Here is an 18,455-nt window from a genome sequence, read left to right as displayed (position 1 = left end):
GGCACCGTCCGCCTTGGTCGCTCTTCAGAAACAACCCCCTCATCTCCCAATATTCCTCATTTCCGAATATTCCCCATCTTGCCACGTCCCCATCTCCCTTATCCCATGAAAAGGAAACCAAGAATAACCCAACAAAAATGCCAATCCATCAGAAAGAATTCTCTACCCCACCACCCCATCCACCAGTGGGTACACCCAAGGACTCCCCATCCGCACTGCCCTGGTACTCCATCGCGCCGGGGGTATGGGAGTTCCTGCTAAACGGCGACGGAGAACACAAAGCTGTGTTGCAGTGGTGGGAGCCAAATACCGTCTCTGCACAGACAGAGCCAATAACACATACCTACATCGAAGAGGTCTGCACGCTGCGCGGCGGGCTGGAGGATCTTTCGCTCGGACAGTCGTGGGGTATTGGTGCTTATGCATACCGAGAACCTGGAATGGAGCATGGACCGTATCGAGCGACGAAGGAGGGGTGTCTGCAGTTTGTTAAGGTCGTCCCGGTGAAGAAGTAGGGGTCTGGCTTTCGAGTTTTGAGTGTGTAGCTGGGATCTATGGAGACTAATAGCCTACGTCTTTTGGCTATTTGGGATCTGCGTATTGATAATTTGGCCTTTTTTTGAGGGGTGGTTTTCGAGTTTTCTAGCTAGATTTTGGGTTTTTTTATTCTTCTTTTTGCTTAGCTATGCCAAAATATGATGCATGATGCGTGTGACGCTTTCGACATGCGATATTGAATCGTATCGTGTACGATAAACTCCAAACTCCAAGATGAATGCAAGTGGCTCCGCAAAAAAATGAGAAATGGCCACCAATGTTGAAACACATTTCATGTTGTTTCTCAGGTCATCAATCATCAAATCCTGTCCAAAAGTTTAGACCGGCACATCATCTGTAACAGATGCTTCAGCCTGAGTTTCTTCGACCTGAGTTGCTTCACCCTGAGTTGCTTCACCCTGAGTGGGGCGATCGTCCACAGGAGTCTCCGTCTCGGGGGCAAGTTCAGGCTTTCCCTCAGGGTCCTCACGGACAGATATTTCCTGGTCCTGGTTCTGGTCCTGGTTCTGTTCCTCCGCTTCCTCTTTCTCTTCCTTCTCCTCAGCCTCTTCCCAATCATCAACAACCTCAGGCGCAGGTGTCTTCGCACGCAAAGACTTGCCGACCCCAACACCAGATCTAAGAACCAAACGCTCCTTCTTCGCCCCATCACCATCAAGAGCAGCATAGATAGACTTGCTTACCCACGGGTTCTGAACCGGAGTTCCAGTCCTCGAACTAGCCCCGCTACCACCCCTACTCTTCGAAGCAACCTGAGCCCATCCACCATCTCCAGTACTAGCCTGTGCCTTAGCGGCCTCACGGGTGGCTTTAGCCTCGAGAGCGGCGACACGACGCGCTTCTTGTTCTTTACTGCGCTCGCGCTCGCGGAGCTTGACACACTCGCGCACGCTCATACCGCCGATGCCGATGGTCGAGCCGCTGCCCATGCCGAAACGGGGAGGTGTCCAGGCAACCGGTTTCAAGACGAAAACGTGGCGGTGGGGTTCTGGGTCATGGCTTTCTGTCACGAAGCCCCAGTCTGCGGCGAGGGAGTGCGCGAATGCGCGGAGAGTAGATTTCGCCGGTTGGAAGCGGAATGAGCGGGTGGGTTTGTCTGCCGCTGCTAGGGCATGGAGATTGGATTCGTAGGTTTGGAGGGTTGATAGAGGGACCGAGCATGCGAGCTGGACGTATTGGTTTAAAGTCTCTTCCGAATAGGGGAGGTTCTCTGCTGTGATGGTTTGAAGCGTGGTTGTCTGGTTGATGTCGATGCCGAGAGCGCCCGCCAGAGAGCGGTTCCGCTCCAGACGCGTGCATTCGTCGTCGCAGGTCAACGGGGTCAATTCTGGGTGGCGCTGGGGCGACTGCACTTGGCCCTTGGAGGTTACGGCCTTAGCGGCGTTGCAGCGTCTTTCTTGTCGCAGTCGTCCACAGCTACATGTCACTGCGATCTTGGAGGAACATGGTGTCTTCTCGGGACACGCGTACGGCGCATGGCATTGCTCTGTGCAAGGATGGCCGCACATGGTCTTGTTCTTTCCACAGGGTTGGCTGCAAGGTTTGGTTGCGTCTTCGCAATCCTCCGGACGATGACAGTCCTTCCGGCAGTAATGAGAGCCACACTTGAGCATCTGCCCGCATACTTGACCGCAACGCGCATCTGCCAGCCAGCAGGGCACGTTTTTCAATACCTTCTTTCCACACAGACACGCCTTCTCGGTCAAGAATGGACACTTCGGACAGCTCTCCTCGTCCGTGTGGCAGGTATGTGAGGCTTGAGGGTGACCGCATCGCTTTGGACGCTCACAGGGGAAGTTACAAGCAGGTGGCTTTGCGCCACACGGCTGCGGGGGATACAGAACAGATCTTCCGCAATTACACGGAATCTCTTCAAATATTGCCTCCCTGCAGGTATTGCAAGCACCCTTGTGGCAAAGCTCCGGACATGTGTGCCTTCCGCATTTCAGCGTCCGGCCACATACGCGAGTGCAGATATGTTCCGCTTCAATGTCCTCATCAGCAGGCCGGAGATGGGGCCTGAGTTTACGACGTGCAGCCTGGCGCTCGTTGGCTCTTTGCTCTCCCGGACAACACCTTTCAGTGCATGTGTGTCGACCACAGTGAAGAGTCGCCTTGCATGTGCGTGGGCACTGGGGAGGCTCATTCTGGCCTTGGTGACAGATTGTGAGGTTATTAGTACGACCGCAGTTGCACTTGATGTGAACATTGCGCAAACAAGCGCCACAAGATCCAATATGACAGAGCTTCTCGCAAGGATGACCACATGGCAGTGTCTTTCCGCAAGGCTTGGAACAATTCAAGATAGGGTCTTCGCAGGAGGTACGAGGTGTATATCCCGGGATCTCAGACAACGGTGTCTTGCCACAGGCGCAATCGACAATGACGTCCGGTGACTGTGGACAGTGTGCAGGATGAGGATCTTGCGGGTGGCAGTTCTTCTGGCATGAATGTTTGCCACAATCAAATGGACGGTTACAAGACTCTCCACAACCGAAGCAGCCGGTCCACTCATCTTCTGAGCCGTCATCGCGGACGATTCGACTGTCCTCCTCATCATCCTTAGACTTACATAGCATCTCCGTCTGCAGTTTTCCACAATAGCAACGGGCATCAATGCTAACCTCGCAGCCACCACACAATCCCTCATGACAGGGAAGCGGACATGTATGTTCCCCGCATGGCAGCAACTCACCACAGATTTCTCCACAGCTCCATCCATTCTCATAATTGGTATCCTGACAACGCTTCTGCGACGAATTAAGGCCACAGAAACAATCTTGCATCGGGCCCATCGCAGTACAAGGCGTACACGGACCAGCATGACAAGTCGTATCGCAAGGATGGGGACAATTTTTGCGAGGCCGTGAACAAGTCTGACCACACGAGTGCGGAGGCAAACCAGGAAGCGGTCTAGGATCGACTTCTTTCTCACACCAGCAAGAGTAGCTCGTGGGGAAGTTTTGCTGAGAAAGATTGCAACCTGGACAACGCCAAGCGCGAGGAGTGGAGCTTCCCTGCCCGTCTTCTTGAGCAGAAGCCCTCTGTGCAGCTGCACCTTCATTCGTGGACCATTTCTTGACGCAGCTCAGATGGAAAACAGTCCAACAGAGCTCACAAGACCACACCTTGGACCTGCGACCCAGCTCGCTGCAGCAAATAGGGCATTCGTATAGGTTATGCGAAATATCTTCATGGATGCGAGTGGCTAGGTCGTCGGCTGTGGACTTCGCCGTGACTTTAGGTGGTGGCGGTGCCCTAGGCTGTCTGGCCTTCCCTTTCCCCTTTGAAGATGGCGCCGATTCAGCAGGTTGTCGTTGTTGAGATGACGACACGCCCGGTACAAAATCCGGCACATCTGCTCTTAGTGAGTGGTCATGTAAGTGCCCCGCACCGTCCAAAGTGGCATTTTCGGCCTGGTCTGGTCTTGTCAACTGAGCTTCAAAGCCACGCGCTCTCATTCCACGGGTTCGCGCCTCTGGTCGTGCCTCTTGGCTTTCAGCTCCTCCATTCTGATTCTGTCCATGCCGGGGAGGGTTCCTTTGTCTCCGGCCTCTTCCTTCTCTATTCCCCCCTCTCCGCGAGCTGGACGGTGCATCCTGTTGACTAGGTTGGGGTGCTGTATTCGGCTGTGGTTGAGACTGTGTAGGCTGTGCTTGCGGTGCAGCTTGATTTTGGGCTTCGCCCGCAGGTGTTTGTTGTTGACCATCACGCTTCGCAGAGCCCCGCCCTCTGCGTCTAGATGGTCTGGCAGAACGTGGGGGTCGTGGCCCGGCTGGAATTGAAGTATCTGGCTGTGGTGTTGCCATGGCTGAGAATGCGGCGGAGGTCTGACTGGAGACTCCTGGCGTACTCATATGCTTCCGGTGGATTTTCTCACTGGCGCTTGTTTTGAAGATAGTACCTGGTGGTTGGCTGAGTGCGTTGGTCTATGTAGGTTGAAAAGATACGGCAAAGTGAAATGAGCGTAAGCTAGACACTAAATAATGCAACGAGGGAAAAACCAAAGGCAAAAGCCTGCTTATCGAATGAAGAGAGAAAATTGGTGGCACAATGAATTATCTAGGCGGCGATAAAAGCTCGCATGGCAGAATTGGGCGGTGCAGTAGGCGGTGACACAGTGGCAAGCGCCTCAGGTGTGAGTCAGCCCTGAAGAAATTACACAACATGAGTCATTGTGCCCAGATAATGTGGGTCGGCGATCTATGAATTCGAGCCATGCTCGTATCACTGAGAGATAGCATGAACTGATGCAATTCATTGGTCTTGGCTGATGCATGTAATCACAAAGTGAGGGTCCACGGGTGTTTGACTCCACTTTATGCCAAGACATCAAACAAAGACCCAGTGCAGGAGGCTTATATCTAAAACACCACCTTGCAGCATATTCAAAGCGCAATCGGACTTCGGGAATATGCTCGATCTTAACTGAAACACGGTAATTTTCATCGATTCCATGCGTGTTACAAAGGAAGAACATCGGAAAAGACAGCCGAAACACATTATCAATGCAATTTAGTCCCAATCCTGAATTAATATAGACAAAAATGTATCGAAGCCAGCGCATCAAAAGAAACATGGCGCTATGCAAAAAAAACCAGCCCATTCACCTCGTAACAAAGAACTAAACAACACACTGCCATCCTATCGTTTGATTGAAATCATACACACCGAGTCCATGCTTTAAATGAACACAACGATCTCACCACGGTCATTGCGTCTGAGCCTCAGCGCACGGAAAAGATCCTTCTCATCATCAACTCTGCGTTCCCGGTCCGCCCGGCTGCGCCCATTATCACGACCACGATCGGCATCATACTCATCTGAGAGATCACGGTGGAAGCGCTTAAGCGCCTTGTTAACGGAGCAACCGCGCTCGCTATGGCTGGCAACCAGCGAAAGGAAGTGATGACCCAGCTCGCGCTGAAGATCCTCGTCCGTGCGCGCCGGCGGCCGCGACTGTTTGTAGACAGTGACCTGGTGACCGTGGGAGGAGTCGACGGAACCACGACGCTCGTCGATTTGCTTAAGACGGCGGGAAGGTCTGTCGCCGTCCATGGGGTTTGAGCTCTTGCGCTTGGACTTGCGGGAGTCATCTTCGTCTGCGCGTGAGCGGTGCGACTTCTTGCTCTTGCGGACTTCGAGCTGGCCGTCGCCGCTGGAGGAGCTGCCGCGGCGGGCGTGGGCAACAGCCTTGGAACCAGCCTCTGAGCCGTTGGTGCTAGAGACGGCGGAGCCGCCGAACATAGAGGAGACGAGGCGGCCGGCGCGGTTCTTCATTGAGATGCCGAGACCTGGGTCGCCGTTGCCGTTGGCTTCTTTTCCGTTGCGGCGGCTGCGCTTGATCGGGGATGAGGTGTCTTGGTAGGCGCGACGGCTGGTTTCTGGGCTGTCGTCGCCATCGGGGGATGCGGAGCGCATCATCCGGTTCAGGCCGCCGGTCAGGCCGGAGTGGTTCAGCATGGGTGTGCCGGCGTTGTTGATGATGCTGGAGGGGGCATCCATCATTGGGGTGTCGACTGCTTCGCCTGGGGTGCTGAGCACCTCTGCTTGACCGCGCTTGCGCTTCTTCTCGCTGACGGTGCCGGGGGTCTTGCGGTCCTTCTTTTTCTTAGGTGCGGGTGTGACGAACTCTGTTGTTGACGCGTTCGGGGGCGAGGCAGAGTGCGGGATGTGGCCGGCGCCGTATGAAAAGCCATTTTCCTGGTATGCGACATCGTAATTTTTACCCTCGTCATCAGTGTTGGGGTTGGTCTCGACACGAGTGAGGGACTCGCTGGGCTCGAAAACTGATTTGGCATTGGGGTTCATCTTCATCTGTTCCTTGGGCGGCTCCACAAGAGCGACCTTGGATACGTTCGGGGTCTCATCGGCGACGAGGTAGTCGAACACATTGACAGGCTTGTCGTTGTTGGCCGGGGCAGGAGCAAGAGCTCTCACCTCACCGGCAGGCGGGGGTGTAGGGGCAGGGGGAGGAGGAGCGTCCTCCACACGGGCTTGTTGGCGGCCGTTGGGGGTTTGGTTCGGATTCTGCTTGTTGTTTTGTCCTTTCTTTCCTTTCTGGGGCTTCTCTTTATACAGAGCACCCTGATACTTTTGCGCCTCGGTCATGCATGACTGTAGTGACCAGGCTCGTTAGCGCATGTCTCCCTTGGTGATCAAGAGTTGGGACTCTAGTAAAGTAGGTCCACGACCAGTATGCGAAAATGCTACGCGGATCCGACGTACCGTATGAGCTCTATACTCCAATCCGTAGAAATGCACCATGCAATCGATACAGGTGAAGGAGGCGCCGCGACATTGGCCGCGATGGGGATCGAGCTTTTTCTTAGTGAGAACATCACCACATGCCTAGGCTGACTGTTAGCAGCGATTCAAGCGCAAGGCATAGACCTTAGACAGCAGATAGGACTTACCTCGCAAGAGAAGGAGACCATTGTTGACACTAAAGATCACCCTATCAGGTGGGCGAACAAGTGTTTGAAGAGAGTTTTTCAAGAGGGGGGTTGTATCCCTTGAGAGAGTATGCCAGTAGAAATCGTCCAAGCGGGGGAATTCGCTTTGATACGAAATTCGATATCTCGGCTTTTCTGCTCTTTTTTTTTTCTTTTTCTTTTCGCGTCGAAATTTGGCGCGCAGATTCACACTAGTCTAAATTGAGAACTGCACTAGGCTAGTTCGGGTAATATGGATGGGCTGGGCGCGTCGAGGGAGCTGAAACTGTACTCTTCCCAACTACTTGGGGAACATTTTATCGCATAAAATAATCAAAAAGCAAGCGCGAAACTCCATATTTATCATCCCTCAACTTCGTATATGTTTCAGGGTAAAAAGGCGCAGATGCCACGCGGACATGGATAGCAGGCTTGTCAGGAGACCCCATGCTTTCATTTGTCGCTTCTTCCTAGTTGAACGGGCAGACGCGGGGAGGATCCGAGCAGTCAGACTGGCCAACTGGCCCCTAAAACACACCATATCGAAGGCCTTACTGCTATTTTTGGCCCAAACTCAAACACTCCTTCCCGGTTATCCCTTCATCTATACTAAGATCCGTGATATATCGCCGTTTGAGGGTTCCGTCATGCCACATGAAACTAGTTGATCTGATGGAGGGTTGGTATCACGAGGGTGCAACCTGACAACATCATCGCTGTTGCTCGAACAAGACAAAGTTTAATCGGGGTTTTCTGATAAGACAATCGAGCTTGGTACGACGGAATGCGCCTTTTAGTCTGCTTTGCCGTCCAGGGATATACTGGCCAGGCCTCTTTGGTCATGCGCACCATCTTTCACGCTTGATCACCAGATAGGATGATCTTTGCGCGTAGAATGCTAGGGTCATGCACTTTGGCGATCGGCAATCTAGAGGATGCGGGACTTGTACACCTACTAGTCGTTGACCATCTTGTATCTTGTTATCATTCACATTTTGTTTCTAGGAATAGGGCAAGCTCTTGAAGTATCTGTGTTCTCTGACACGAGGGAATGTTATTGAGCATATGCCCCAATACATGTCCTTGGAAGAGAGAGCTAGAAACCAAGATGGGCCCAAGGGTATCTACAATATCAGTACAATGCGAGCATCAGAGGCAGATACCTTGAGATACACCCCTCTTTGTACCAAAAGCCACATGCAGAAAACAACAAGGGTATATTGATATATTGATTGATATTGACATAGTCAACTGACATTTTATTATTGTACAAGGGAGACCAGCTCCATAAGTATGAGCAACAAGGTGTCTAAGCACCCAATCGCTGGGCACAAACCAGATAGAATGAGGCCCATGGAGTCGAAAGTATAGTCGAAGATTGTCCTGTCAACCGCGGGTCGTCCTAATTCAGACATTAGCAACCAAACGGCCATAATCATTGCGCCACAACGGGAATAACTAACTCTTCCTTCGATATCTCCACAGCAGGGCCATCATGCTGCCCCGTAGCCACCTTCCCAGCAGCAGACCGAGAAGCAGCTGCCCCCTCCTTGCCCTTACCCTCCTCCTCGTCCCCACCGCAACCACAATCATAGAATTCCCCTAGATTGGTGCAGTCAAATTCTGGCTTATCAAGCATGGCATTGACCTCATTATGAACGAAGCAAGCCCAGCCAGAAGCCGCATTGCGCGACGAAACCTGAGGCGGATACTTGCTCAAATGTTGCATAAAATGCTCAGCACATTCTCCACTGATGTCATCAACCGTTAGCCTCCGATCTGACAAGGAGCACATAGGAAAGGAATCTCATTACCAAGGATATAACCGAGCAAATAGGTAGATATAAGAGCGCAGCGCCTCCTTCTGATCTTCTGTGGGTGTCTCGGGGAACCGCGCCATGACAGTATGGAAGTACTTCCAAGTCGCACGACCTAATTCAGCCCTGCAAAAGCCAGCAATTCCGCAATCAGCAATTTGTCCCACATCGCTCGTGTATTTCCCATTGTGTCCTCCCCCAGAGCGCCTTACTTGACCGTCTCGTTGCCTAGTTTCGGCATCACCACGTCGCCCTTCAGCGTGCTATCTTGGATGGTTATCCCCGGCGCGGATGCCGGAGCCGTGTGGTCGATATGGCCTGGGGCGCGGACAGCGGGGCTCGGTGGCCCCTGCGGTCGAATGAAGAGGAAGAATATGAGGCATAGTGCGATCGATGCGCTGGTGACAATGCGCCGTGTGATTTGTCGGCTTGCCATGTTCGGGGGCGGGTGGTGGTGATGAATGGGGAAAAGTAATGTCGCCAAGGGTCCGGTCGCGGGAGCACCTGGGACTTGTGAGCAGGGAATATTCCCGCGCGGAATACGAGGTAGATGATTTCAGCTGAGGATTCGAGAAATGATTGCCAAAGGGAGATTTCTACAAAGCGGATTCTACGTTGCCTACTTGGGCCGGGGCACGATGTGGCTTAGTCATGGATTCGCCGGGCCGCGAATATAGTAACCCTGGAAGAGTGCTGAAGTGTCTATCATACGATTGATCAGTATGGGACAACACACGATTTAGAGAATCTATATCCTTGCCAGATGAGCATTCCTCTACGCTGGCCATACTCCGGCTCTTCGAATCATACTTTGTAGACTCAGCCCATTTAGACCCACATCGGATGTGGTCCGGCGGTTTACTTCTGATGTGGCAGGGTGTAGCCTGGCTGCATAGAAGGGTTGCTAGACCGCCACAAAGCATTCTTAATTATTGGGATTGACATCTCCAACTAGTACATTATTGCGTTGAAGTCCAAACTTGTCTACATCCCATCGTGATCTCCAACTGCAGCAACCGAGTCGCTCAGACTCGGAGGTAAGTCCTCCTTGCGTGTACCCCAGTCGCTCTCCTTGTCCCCAAGTGTCAGCTCCAGCGTCATACCCCGAGCAAAGAACTCGTGTCCAATCCAGCTCTTGGTATAAGACTTCCCATTGAGCTTAGCACTCTGAATATAGATCTTCTTGTAGGTTTTGTCGAAGTTAACATTTCGAATGGTAGCAGTTTGATTAGTTTCAGGATGAGTGATTGCGACGGCCTCAAAGAACGGAGGAATAATCAAGTACACGTTCTGCCCGGGATTCGGGAAGAGGCCCATCAAGCTCCATGCTAGGAATGATCCCATGGCCCCCGAGTCATCGTTGCCAGGTAGCCCGTTGTGCGTAGCGTTGAACGAAGATGGGATGTAAGCATGGGCCCGACTGGCGGACAGACCAGGGCGTCCGGCGTAGTGATAATCGTACACGGTCAAGAAGACAGGTTCATTGCCCATGTCTGCCAAGCCAGAGGTGTGGAAATAGTCCAGCCGAGACACGAAGGACTTCGGCCCGCCGACCATCTTGATCAACTTTGCCATGTCATGGGGGACGAAACTATATATGATTAGCTTTGGAGGGTTATTCGGGAGAAAGATATACGCACAATAGGTACTCCCAGATGCTGGATTCGAATGTCTCTGAAGGGTTCGAGGTAAGAGAGCACCACGACGCCAGAACACTGCAGGCAATAGGATCCTGATAGCCCCAAGTTCCGTTGATGTACTTTGGCTGAAAGAACCCAGTAAAGCCAGTATCTGTTCCATTCCCTAGTAGCGATTTCTGGTCTTCTTTGTATAAGTTTTGCCAGTTGCCAGACCGAGACAAATAAGTGGTGTAATCCTTTTTTCCGAGGCCCTTGGCGACCACTGATAGGGCATAGTCATTGTATGCGTACTCCAGCGTTCGCGAGATACTCCGTGAATTGGTTCCAAAGCCAATATAGTCGAAGTCCAGATATGGGATGTAGTTGAGGTGTTTCCAGCTCTGCAGACCACCACGCCCTTCCTGTGACCATTCGAGTGGCTCGTTCTCTGCATCGTTGACCATAGCTTTATAAGCAAGCTCCCAGTCGATACCAGTCAGGTTCTTCACGTAAGCATCTGCGAGAACAATATCGGCATTAGAACCTCCCTGTGTCCATCCTTTGCAGAGACTCATGCGGCAATCCGGCAGCCATCCTTCGTGTTTGAAAGTGTCTAGCAAGCTGCGGACCATCTTTGATTGTGCCTTTGGGTCGATGATTGTAAGGAATGGATGCTGCGCCCGGAACGCGTCCCACAGGCAGTAGAAAGAGTCAAAGTATGGCTCATCACTTTTCCAAAGTGGATTCTCCCCAGTCAGATCTTGAGGAGATAGCATGGTTCGGTAGATACCACTCCAGAAACTGCTGATCATGTCTTCACTAGCACCGCCTGGCGTGACCTTGATAGGACTGAGCTTCTCCTTCCATGCGGCCTCTGCACTTTTACGCAGCTGATCAAAGGAATCTTCCGGTTGAGGCACTTCTGCTTCGGCATTTTTGCAGGCTTGATCCGAGCTAATAAAGCTGACGCCCACCCTCACAGTCACGACTCCATTCTTTGGACGATCAACGGCCATATAGCCTCCGGCTTGAAGGTAAAAGTTATTGAAGCCGCGAGTGACAAACAACTCCTGCACTGATCCAGCTCGGTCATTGACCCATATCCCGCTGTCATCGACCTCAGCATCGCCGAAATCAGCACAGAAATATGATTTGTAAGAGCCAGCCCCGAAGCTCGGCAAGAAAGTACCGTTGCCTTTGATTCGACCTTTATCAGCGTCAAGGCTAATGGAAGCATTCTGCCGACTATCCCACAGGTCAGTTAGATCCACTGAGATCAAAGGATTCAGGTCATCTCCATCCGCCGTCTGCCCCTTTGGGAAAGTGAATCGGTATACCGCCGTGCGCCGGGCCGCAGTCATCTCAGCCTTGATGCCATTCTCGAGGGTCAAGGCAAAGTACTCAGGCCGCGCAACGACTGAGTCATTCTTGTAGCGAGTTGCGCGAGCAGCTTTAGGGAATTTGCAATTATCCACGATATTGTCTTTGCAGTACTGCGGGAACAGGGGGAAATTCCCCATAGACGGGTTCCCGCCTGTGCCACTGTCATGCATATGCGAGAAGCCGGTGACGTTGCTCCCATCAGTCGAGAAACCTCCAGTATTCTGGCCATCGACGTCTGCGACAGGTTTTGCCATGCCATAGGGAAGGCTTGCGCCTGCGAAGACATTGCCGCCATTGGTTGACCCGATCAAGGGATTGACGTAGCGGAGGTCATCCTGAGTTGCTACTGTACTCAGGGCACATTGGAGAAGTAGGAAGCTGTACAGTGTATTCTTCTGTAAAATCGCCATGGCACTCTGGAATGTGAGGGTCAACACACGCGTAATGACGCGTCGGGTTTGTGGATCTGGGCTGTGAGCAATACGATGGATGCAGAAGGCGGGAAGAAGGAGCGAGTACCTCCCCTGCAAGGAGGGTGTTTTTCATATCACCGTGTTGTAACGTCGCATGCTTGTGCGATCGACGACCTAAATAGTGTTAGTGTTGAATGTCAGAGAGACCTTTGGGTGCGGGGTTAAAGTTCCGCGTTGTATGAACAGCCAAGAAGGTCAGATCATGTTAAGATATTATTAAATAGCGTTACGTTATAGTTGACCTAGGTAGGTACTTGAATAAGAATTAATTATAAGTACACTCTCTGAAAAGTACACAGTACTACCGAGTTTGGTATGTAGGACCTGAACATCACCTTGATCCTCTCATTGTATACAATGCCTCAATTCTTCATAAACAAAGAGTTTAAACTGTAGTGCAACAGGAAAGCTTTCTCAAATGTGAATACACGCTGAGTTTGACTAAAGTAAGTAATGGAATAAATATTATGGCTCAACGAGCCTGGCAGCGTGAAGCCTTGGGCTACGTTGCTTTTAGAATATCTTTGGCAGATACTAGACCTTCCGAAAAGCTGGCCTAGACTACTAATAACTTATCTAATTCACATCATAAGTTTGGTTTTATCTGTATCACATGCGGCCGAGCAACTAATGTATTAACCTGAAGGCACACAACTGGGAGAATAGCGATAAATCCGAGTAAGCTTGAGGTCTATGCAATTCCAAATTTCGGGAATACCATTCTGTAAGTTAGTGGGTTTCATGGGAAGAGGATATTTAGACCACTTGCTCTGAACCGTGAATAGGGGGAACGCAGCTGTAAGCCCGTGCCTTTAGGCTGTTGGCACTCGGGGCACTTGCCATTGTTAAGCCATGGTAAGTGTCGACAACATACTAGGCTGTACTATCTAATGAAGAGGTAAATATTCCCTAAGCGAGCAATATAATCGTACTCCGTAGTCATATGAATTATCCATGGAGTGTCAAACCAGCAAAGGCTGATTGGTAGCCCCGCAGTGCCAATTAAAGATGGAACTCACCGTTCATAGCTCACTGTCTTGGATAGAGACATATATATATATATATATATATATATATAACAACACGGTTATGGCACGAAACAAACAATCGACGGACAGAAAAGTATGACCGGAATCCTTCCAAAGCCGTAGATACCTTGAGAGACCCAGGGGAAAAAGCAAAGAATGAGAAGAGTGCGAATCTAATGTTTCCGTTATCAGTGGCCGCTTGACTACCAGGAACTCCGCTTGGTGGCGTTGGTCAGGTGGGTCTTTTTGGCAGAGTCTTTCGGGATAACTCTGGAGACAAGAAATGCTTGGGAAATGCTTGGATTAGCTTAAGCGAAATAGGATTAGGACTTGGCAAAAGCTTATGTTCAGATTTCTGGAACCTCCAAGGTTCGGTATAGCATAGAAATTGAAACAATTGCCCTTTCATGGCTTAGTTATCTCCACCCAGACAAATACTATTTGGAATCAGGTTTGTCATGATGGTGATTGAGAAAAGACGCGGACAAAGTCACGGACTCCGCCGGTGCAGCGTCCTCTGATTGTGTTGGTTTTAGCCACTTCAAGCTCTCCATCATTCAAGTAGGATGGCTCTTGGTCAAAGCGCAGATAAGCCGGCCAATGAATCCCACGGTCTAATCTTGTGGAGTGTGTGGCAAGGTTCAAGTCCTACAAATTCGTTTGCAGATAGGCTAGCGTGGAATCCACTTATTGTCTTATCCAAGAAAATGGATGAATGAGACGCCACACTAATTTCTGATGAGAGACCTACTTCTTCATGGGGTTCAAAGCGGTGAATCTGGCTTTGAACATTTGAATGCTACTCTACGGCGCCCCGTCGGCGATACTGAATCCAGATGGGTACCTCAATCTAAAACGTGCAGTGACCTCGTCTTCTAGGGAGGTGTGATTGGTCTCTCTTATCGTGTAACAAGCTGGGTTCTGTAGTTAATGGAAACCTGAGTGTCAAGTGCGGTGAAACCAGGTGTTAGAATGGCAATGCCACTTCTTGCGTGACTTAATCATCCGTGATATATCAGAAGACCTGGCCCGACAACTTTTATTGACCCTGGCTTGAATATATCTCATTTTTGACCCCTGGGGCATCACAGAATTTGTCAGTTCCTCGACATGGAGGTGACGCCAACCAAAACAGATAGCCTGGTTGATCGTGAACCCTCAACGGGGGCGAACAGCGAAAATCTTGGGGAAAAGGGCGGAGATATGAATAAGGTCGCTTCTATTCAGGAAGTGCCTCTTCAGTATTACGATGACGCTGAAGCCCTCTCTAAAGAGAATGCAGCTCCCCTTACAACCGCGGAGGAGATAGTCACTCATGTCATTCATGTTGACGATGACCCAACACTTAATCCATGGACCTTTCGCATGTTCTTTATCGGTGAGCTCCTTTCATTGTGGTGTCTCTTTCTTGTAATAATCGAGCATGTCCGCTTACCATAAATCAGGTCTTGGATTGTCCGCATTCGGAGCGGTCCTACAAGAAATCATGTACTTCAAGCCCCAGGTTGTTTACGTGTCGGTAATGTTCTTGACTGTCCTTGCTCAAACTCTGGGTACGGCTATGTCTACCTTCATCCCACGAAGAGGTGTCATTGGTCGTTTTCTTAACCCTTTTCCATGGAACCGAAAGGAACACACTGCAGCAGTCCTCATGTCATCGGCGGCAGCCGTCTCGGCCTTGTCAACAGAAGCTTTAGCTGTACAAAAGCTCTGGTACGGAGGATATCCTAACCAAGCTGCGGGAATCTTCATTACTCTTTCTTCACAACTCATTGGGTATGGCGTTGCAGGTATGATGCGAAGTGTTTTGGTGAACCCCACCTCAATGCTGTACCCCATCAATCTACCCATTACGACTGTCATGGAAACCTTGCACAAACCCAAAGCGGAGACCAAGCAGAGATTCAAGATATTCTGGATCGTATTTGCGGCAATCTTTTGCTGGGAGTGGTTCCCCGAGGTACGTTCGCTCAACCACATTGATCCACGTTACAGGCTCTGATAATATCCAGTATATCTTCCCACTTTTGTCTGCGGTTTCCATTTTCTGCTTGGCCGACCAAAGCAACCTCGTCTTCACAAACCTCTTCGGAGGCTCCCAGGGTAATGAAGGCATGGGATTGCTGTCAGTTTGCTTTGACTGGAATTATATCGCTGGATTCGGATCACCACTCTGGATGCCGCTTCAAACCTTGGTCAACAGCTTCATCGGTTATCTCGGAGGGATTGCCCTCTCCATGGCACTGTACTACGGAAACGTCTGGAGAGCCAAGGATTTCCCTTTCATGTCTCAGCTTCTCTATGACCAGACCTCAAACACGACCACTTATGTCCAATACGATGAGACTGCAATTATGAACCCAGACTTCACTGTGAACAGCACTATGATAGATCAGGCCGGAGCACCTTATCTCACCGCGACATACGTGAACTATCTCATCACATCCAACGCTGGGCTCACTGCCACTATCGTTCACATGTTGCTCTGGAATTACGCCGAAGTCAGTCTTGGATGGGCTTGGATAACACTGAGCAACTTGAAGAAGGTCTTGGATCCTTCCGTTTATATGTTCTGGCGGCACACTGGTGTTCGAACTGAGGAAGAGAAGGAGCGAATTCGTCAGGACCCTTCTATTGACCCTCATTATAAGTTGATGGTTGACTATGATGAAGTCCCAGGCAGCTGGTATTTCTTAGTGTTTGCTGTCAGCTGGATCGTTGGTCTTGTATGCTTATACGTGATGAAGTCCACCCTTCCGTGGTGGGGCTTCATTATCGCGACCATCTTTCTTATCGTCTTTACAGTCTTCTTTGGGGCGCAGTATGCCATTACGGGCTTCGCATTCAACTTGCAGCCGATTTTCCAAATGCTTGCTGGTTACATGATGCCCGGACGTCCCTTGGGTATATTCTCCACTGTGCTGAAAACGTTTGATACTTTTCCACTGACAAAATTTCAGCTAACATGTATTTCACCACCTATACCTACAATGGAATCTCGCAAGGACAGTTGCTTCTTCGTGATCTGAAACTGGCTCAACAGAACAAACTGTCACCAAAAGCTACGTTTGTCACTCAAATCATCGGTTGTGTCATGGGCGCCCTTCTCAACTATGTCATGATGATAAGGTAAGTCACAACCCTTGTGAGATTGCCACCTAGTCTAATTTGTCTTCAGCATTGTCGAAAATCAAGCAACTATCCTCGAGTCCGCCGAAGGAACGAACATTTGGTCCGGATCTCAAATCCAGCAGTTCAATACCCTCGCCATTGCTTGGTCTATTGCCCCCAAGATGTTTTCTATTGGTGCTCGCTACGAATGGGTCACGGCAGCTTTCTTAGTCGGCTTCCTTGCTCCATTGCCTTTCTATATCATGCACCGTTGCTTCCCGCACCAGCGAATTTGGTCATACCTCAACTCGGGCATTATTCTGTGGTATCTTGGAGAACTTTTTGTTGGTCTGAATGCCTCTCTCACCAGCTACTACATTCTGGGAGCTTTCGGTCAATTCTATCTGCGACGTTACCGTCCGCAATGGTTTGTGAAGTGGAATTACCTTTTGTCCGCTGCACTAGACGGTGGCACACAAGTTATGGTGTTCATAGCCACATTTGCAGTTTTCGGTGGTTCTGGAAACTCGGTTGCTTTCCCCACGTGGGCAGGTAATCGTGCAGACAATTTCGACTATTGCGCATACAATGCCCAAAGTTGAATGTTCTTTGAGCCTATCCGTTGCGTTTCCGTGTTTTTACTCATATCGTGGCATAATTATATGTTCTTCCTAGACAAGCCTAGAATAGGACGAACTGGTTATACCGTTAAACACAGATCACTCATTTGGCAATATCGGTCTTGGATTATGGTCTTTACCTCCACGGCTGACATAAATCAAAGGCGTCCTACCAAGGTTGCTCCAATTCCATCCAATTCCACCCTCTTGAACTCTAGATTCGTTCTAATTACCGTTGGAAAAATATTTAAGGGCGTCTTCTCCATCTGCCAGGTCTGAGCACTAAAAAGGAAGGGGAATGCCAAGAAGTGGTAGACTCTCTATCAAAGCTTAACTGTTTGATCTTATGATCACTGCGTCACAACATTGTATTCTCATTTGACACCAAATCCCCGAAAACAGAGCCTACAATCCAGCGTGTGATTAATTTTGCCATCTACCCAGGAATACACCAAATCTCAGTGATCACCAGACTACAACATACATATGGGTCCGATTTGAGTCGAGTGGAGTACCACCCCACCAAGCTTTCACGGATGAACACTTCAAAATGGACCAAAAAAAAAGACAAAAATACTACCTGATCTCCCCCTCGAGCTGTGGATCATGATATCCGACCACTTGTCCTCTGTCGATATTGCGTGCCTCGCGTTGTGCAACCGCCGATTGTTGTTTTCCTTGGGATCTGCATGCGACGACCTCCCAAAGAGCTGCACTGGGGGGCTTGAGGACGGGCCGCGGGTTGACTTTTTGACACGATTTTCTCGTGACTTGCCACAATACTATCTCTGTCACGTCTGCCTACGACTCCATCTTTGGCACAAAGTGGCTCTACCAGGTCCCAAATTCTAAGTCCCAGCCTGCGTAGACTCCCTAGATCACGGCGTTCATCGCCTCAACAGCCTATTTATATTATCCATTACCCGAGCCACGCATATTACAAGTTCCATTTTGTTCATCTTCAACTTGTCATGCGAAGGATTTACTACGGAGCTCAATTTGGAATCCCCGTTCAGTCCTTGCTCTATATAGAGGTGGGAACCAATCCCATCACAAGTAAAGCGCTGAACTCCACGAAACCGCACGACGAAGAGGACTTTCAGTGCAGTCATATGACAACTCTCTTGTCTGTTGATGCTCGAATCTGCTCGAACCCTCCGAGCCTTTACTTACGAACCCAAGAGCTTGCGGTAGTGAGGAAACACAATCTATCATTGTTATTCCCATATCCCGAAAACGATGCTATGCATATTTGTATGCATATTAACCATATCTTTAACTTGAATTCTGTCGTTCACAGTCTAGTCAACAAATATCGCTCTGATACGACAACAAAACCCCGAGACAAAGGGCGTTGCGATGAATGCAATACATCGTGGCAAATTGAGATACGGAATATGGGGCTGAAAGAT

The 18,455-nt window shown here is 50.2% G+C and overlaps 6 protein-coding genes across 6 annotated transcripts; 2 read left to right on the top strand and 4 right to left on the bottom strand.

Moving 5' to 3' along the window:
• Positions 1–137: 137 nt before the first annotated feature.
• N7455_004533 (uncharacterized protein) lies at positions 138–515 on the top strand (the record flags this gene model as incomplete). Its single annotated transcript, XM_040956818.1, has 1 exon — positions 138–515. One exon carries the CDS (start codon positions 138–140, stop codon positions 513–515), a length of 378 nt encoding a protein of 125 aa, XP_040812783.1.
• A 360-nt stretch (positions 516–875) lies between these two features.
• N7455_004532 (putative NF-X1 finger transcription factor) lies at positions 876–4,367 on the bottom strand (the record flags this gene model as incomplete). The annotated part of the gene is made up of 1 exon (XM_065604828.1): positions 876–4,367. The coding sequence occupies one exon, from the start codon at positions 4,365–4,367 to the stop codon at positions 876–878; it is 3,492 nt and encodes a 1,163-aa protein (XP_065461728.1).
• An 874-nt stretch (positions 4,368–5,241) lies between these two features.
• Positions 5,242–6,995, bottom strand: N7455_004531 (LYAR-type C2HC zinc finger protein; the record flags this gene model as incomplete). Its single annotated transcript, XM_040956717.2, has 3 exons — positions 5,242–6,675; positions 6,787–6,909; positions 6,975–6,995. The coding sequence occupies 3 exons, from the start codon at positions 6,993–6,995 to the stop codon at positions 5,242–5,244; spliced, it is 1,578 nt and encodes a 525-aa protein (XP_040812766.2).
• A 1,383-nt stretch (positions 6,996–8,378) lies between these two features.
• On the bottom strand, positions 8,379–9,245 carry N7455_004530 (flavin-linked sulfhydryl oxidase ERV2; the record flags this gene model as incomplete). The annotated part of the gene is made up of 4 exons (XM_040956838.2): positions 8,379–8,394; positions 8,456–8,743; positions 8,807–8,935; positions 9,022–9,245. The coding sequence occupies 4 exons, from the start codon at positions 9,243–9,245 to the stop codon at positions 8,379–8,381; spliced, it is 657 nt and encodes a 218-aa protein (XP_040812800.2).
• A 548-nt stretch (positions 9,246–9,793) lies between these two features.
• On the bottom strand, positions 9,794–12,221 carry N7455_004529 (uncharacterized protein; the record flags this gene model as incomplete). Its single annotated transcript, XM_040956784.2, has 2 exons — positions 9,794–10,400; positions 10,450–12,221. The coding sequence occupies 2 exons, from the start codon at positions 12,219–12,221 to the stop codon at positions 9,794–9,796; spliced, it is 2,379 nt and encodes a 792-aa protein (XP_040812691.2).
• A 2,201-nt stretch (positions 12,222–14,422) lies between these two features.
• N7455_004528 (OPT family oligopeptide transporter) lies at positions 14,423–17,025 on the top strand (the record flags this gene model as incomplete). Its single annotated transcript, XM_040956785.2, has 5 exons — positions 14,423–14,690; positions 14,758–15,272; positions 15,325–16,216; positions 16,273–16,441; positions 16,491–17,025. 5 exons carry the CDS (start codon positions 14,423–14,425, stop codon positions 17,023–17,025), a joined length of 2,379 nt encoding a protein of 792 aa, XP_040812821.2.
• Between the last annotated feature and the right edge of the window lie 1,430 nt (positions 17,026–18,455).

Source organism: Penicillium solitum (assembly GCF_028829755.1).
Source record: "Penicillium solitum strain IBT 25940 chromosome Unknown utg000003l_segment0_segment0, whole genome shotgun sequence".
Taxonomy (NCBI): domain Eukaryota; kingdom Fungi; phylum Ascomycota; class Eurotiomycetes; order Eurotiales; family Aspergillaceae; genus Penicillium; species Penicillium solitum.
The sequence above is the reverse complement of the archived record's forward strand: the minus strand, read 5'-3'. Positions and strand labels throughout refer to the sequence as shown.